The sequence below is a fragment of the Quercus lobata genome, chromosome 4 (assembly GCF_001633185.2).
Source record: "Quercus lobata isolate SW786 chromosome 4, ValleyOak3.0 Primary Assembly, whole genome shotgun sequence".
In the NCBI taxonomy this organism is placed as follows: domain Eukaryota; kingdom Viridiplantae; phylum Streptophyta; class Magnoliopsida; order Fagales; family Fagaceae; genus Quercus; species Quercus lobata.
The window spans coordinates 64,889,814-64,893,359 of NC_044907.1; the positions used below are offsets into that span (position 1 = coordinate 64,889,814).

At 38.2% G+C, this 3,546-nt stretch overlaps 2 protein-coding genes across 2 annotated transcripts; both read right to left on the reverse strand.

The window, feature by feature from the left end:
• Positions 1-1,021: 1,021 nt before the first annotated feature.
• On the reverse strand, positions 1,022-1,468 carry LOC115985599 (putative pentatricopeptide repeat-containing protein At1g12700, mitochondrial). The gene has a single exon (XM_031108529.1). The coding sequence runs from the start codon at positions 1,466-1,468 to the stop codon at positions 1,022-1,024; it is 447 nt and encodes a 148-aa protein (XP_030964389.1).
• A 474-nt stretch (positions 1,469-1,942) lies between these two features.
• LOC115985600 (putative pentatricopeptide repeat-containing protein At1g12700, mitochondrial) lies at positions 1,943-2,605 on the reverse strand. Its single transcript, XM_031108530.1, has one exon. The coding sequence runs from the start codon at positions 2,603-2,605 to the stop codon at positions 1,943-1,945; it is 663 nt and encodes a 220-aa protein (XP_030964390.1).
• Between the last annotated feature and the right edge of the window lie 941 nt (positions 2,606-3,546).

A 3,546-nucleotide genomic window follows, 5' to 3' on the forward strand; every position in this document is an offset into this window, starting at 1 on the left:
ACCCCAAATTAACTCGAACATTCATTAACATAGAGATGGGCTCAGCCCCTCAGCCTGAAGTACCTTTCTTTTTTGTGGAATAACTTCAGAATTATTCACCAAAAACAGAGACGTACAAAGGTGCCTTTGTTTTACAACAATTTTTTTTTTACCTGAATTGAATAGGAGGGCAAACATCATTTACCATCTCAAATGTGAAACCATATATTGTTTAACATTTCATGCTATCCTCCCTTAACTCTGATGCCTCCACCATATTCGAGAAAATGCCTGAACAAAGTTTCTTCAACCACCCATCCACTTTACCCCGAGTCCCGTAGTCACATACATAAGAATAACAAATACCCAAAAAAGGATGGGTTGATATGTATATATCAAAAAGTGAAAATCATCATCGTCTTCAACTTCCACTCCATTGGTCTCTTCAACTCTCAAATCAAACACAAACTGAAAACTAAAGAAAAACCTATGGATGAGATATACAAATACTGAAAACTATAGAAAAAGCTACAGAAGAGAAATAAAAATTGTATGCATCTCTTTATATGTATAAAAATAAAAAATAAAATGCATGAATACAAAAAAGCAAAAGCACTAGCATAAGTTGTGCTAAATGCTAAAAATTTAGCATTTAATATTCCAAACATAAAAAAAACTACCTACATTAGATGTGCCAAATGCCCCAATCTCAAAAAATTTAGCATGAGGTACAATGATGTTCTACAAATGGCTCGGTATGAACAAATGTGCTATAATTTTTTGGCATTGTTTTATTCAACTTTTTCTCTCTTTCTATAATAAAATAGCACCCAATGGTTAGCAACAACATGCGTGCACAAGAAAATTGCAACAAAAGATCGAAAAGTAAAAGGAATAAACAATCTTGGGCACATAAATGAAAAGAAATACCATCTCGTAAGAAGTATAGAATTTTACTCAAAGCAAATATACCACTCACATAATGACTAGTGATAGGTTAAAATATAAAAGTTGTCTTTGATCTTGAGAAACTAAATAACCTTCACCCAAACTTTGGAAGCAGCTCTCGAATATTTTCATCTACTTGATTAGACAACAGCAAGTCAATAAACATGGTTGCAGTGGTCGCATTTGTTGAAAAACCTTTGTCAACCATTATTTTGAGATATTTTGTTGCCTTTGATGTCTCACTATGTTGCAATAACCCTTGAATTATTGTGTTATACGTGCGCTCATTAGGTGAACAACCGTTGCTATCCATTTTCTCAAGCAGCTCACTCGCTTCATCAACTAGTCCATTCTTGCAAAATCCTTCGATCATTATATTGTAAGTTTGGACACTAGGTTGCAATCTTTTTGTAGGAAGACCACTAAAGATTTCTCTTGCAGTCGTAAGTTCCCCAATATTGCAGAAACCATCAATCAAGATGTTATATATCACAATATCACAGTCCAGCCTTTTGTCTTCCATCTCCAGAAACAATGTCATTGCCTCAGCAATTCGTCTATTCTTAAAAAAGCCATCTAACAAGATGGGATAGGTTTGGGGATCTGGATGTTGGCCACAAGCTCACATTGTATTGAATAGCTCTAGTGTAGTCTGAACTCTCTCCACTCGACATAACCCACCTAAAAGAGTGTTGTAAGTCACTACATCAGGAATCATTCCCTTGTTGGAAATTTCACGAAACACAAGCATTGCCTCATCAATTTTTTTACTTTTGCAATATCCATTGATCAATATGTTATAGCTAAACACATCGGGTGAACAACCCTTCTCAACCATCATATTAAATGTCTTAACTGCCTCATCCATTTGGTTTTGCAAACAATAACCATCAATCAAAGAACTGTAAGTGACTTGGACAGGATCAATGCCTCTTTGAATCATCACTTCAAAAACTTTTTATGCCTCACTTAACATCCCTTCCTTGCATAGTGTGTCCACCAGTATGCTGAAGCTTCACACATCTTGCATGATCTTCCTTTGTCCCATCTCATTCAACAAGGTAGCAACCTCCCTCCACTGGCCAAAATTGCATAGTCCTTGAATTACGCAATTGTAAGTGACAACATCTGGTTGAATGCCTTTGCTCATCATTTCAGATAAAAGGTTCAAAGCCTCAGTTCCCAATTTGTCCTTACATAAACTGTCAAGGACCGTGCTATAGATCACCACATTTTGTTCAAAATTCCCTTTTTCAAGCTTCCTGAGCAACCTAATAGCCACACCAGTTTGGCCAATCTTACACAAACCGTTTACTATTGTTCCACAAGTAATCACATTAGGCTCATACCCTTTCTTCTTCATTTCCTCTACCAACCTCACAGCTCCAGAAATATAACCTTTAAGACAGAGGCCTTTGACAAGAGTGGTTAGAGTTATACAGTCTAGCTGATAGCCAAGTTTAAAAATTGTTGCTAAGACAGAGAATCCAAAATCGACCCGGCTCATATGGCAAAAGCAATTAATCAAAACATTGAGAATAGAAACACTGGGAGAGATTCTGAATGATTCCATTTGTTGAATTAGAGTAATGACTACAGAGTAATGCTTCATTCTTGCAATGGCACCCAACAATTGAGTAAAATCGACAATGGAAGGCAAAGGGTGCATGTGAAGCATTGTATCAAACAGGCCTAAGGCATTATCAAAATTCTTAAAGGTTCGAGATTTGCAGTGATCTCTCACAGATTTCAACTAGGACTGAGCAATGGACTCGGCCCACCCGAAAACCTAACCGACCAGACCCAACCCAACCCGAAAGGTTTTGGGCAGGTCTGAGAATATTCGGGTCGGTTTTCAGGTCTTATTTTTGGGTTATTTTCAGGTTCGGGTCGGCGTCAGGTCATTTATATATTCTAGTATGAACCCGATTTTTTTTTTTTTTTGAAAAAAACCAAACTCCAACAAAGGTCTCTCTCCGCCTCCCTTAGCTACCTCCTTAGTCTCAATCTCACAAAACATCACAACCCACCATCAATGTCAACCTCAGACAACTCACCATAGCCATCATCCACGTACCGTAGAGACAACTTTGCTCAGTCCTAACCATAGAGACAACTTTGCAAAGATGAAACGGAACTGCGGTCTTCATTTCAAACAAACCAAAACCCATGAAATAAAACCCATCAGATCTCCACCAAAATGGGACTGAGGTCTTCATTTCAAACAAACCAAAACTCACGAAATAAAACCCATTTAGATCTCCACTGAAGCACCTTCGACCCATTCAGATCTCCACTGAAATGGAACTGCGATCTTCATTTCAAACAAACCAAAACCCACGAAATAAAACCCATTCAGATCTCCACCGAAGCACCTTCGACCCATTCAGATTTCCACCAAAATGGAACTGCAATCTTCATTTCAAACAAACCAAAACCCACGAAATAAAACCCATTCAGATCTCCACCGAAGCACCTTCCTTTGATCACCGCTATCTAGATCATGTCGGAAAGCTTCCTTGACCACCACCTGCATCATAGCTCCCCACCAAGAAGCCCTCCTCCTTACTTTCTTTTTCTGTGTGAGATGGGTAAGAGAGAAGGGAGAGAAAGCCGACA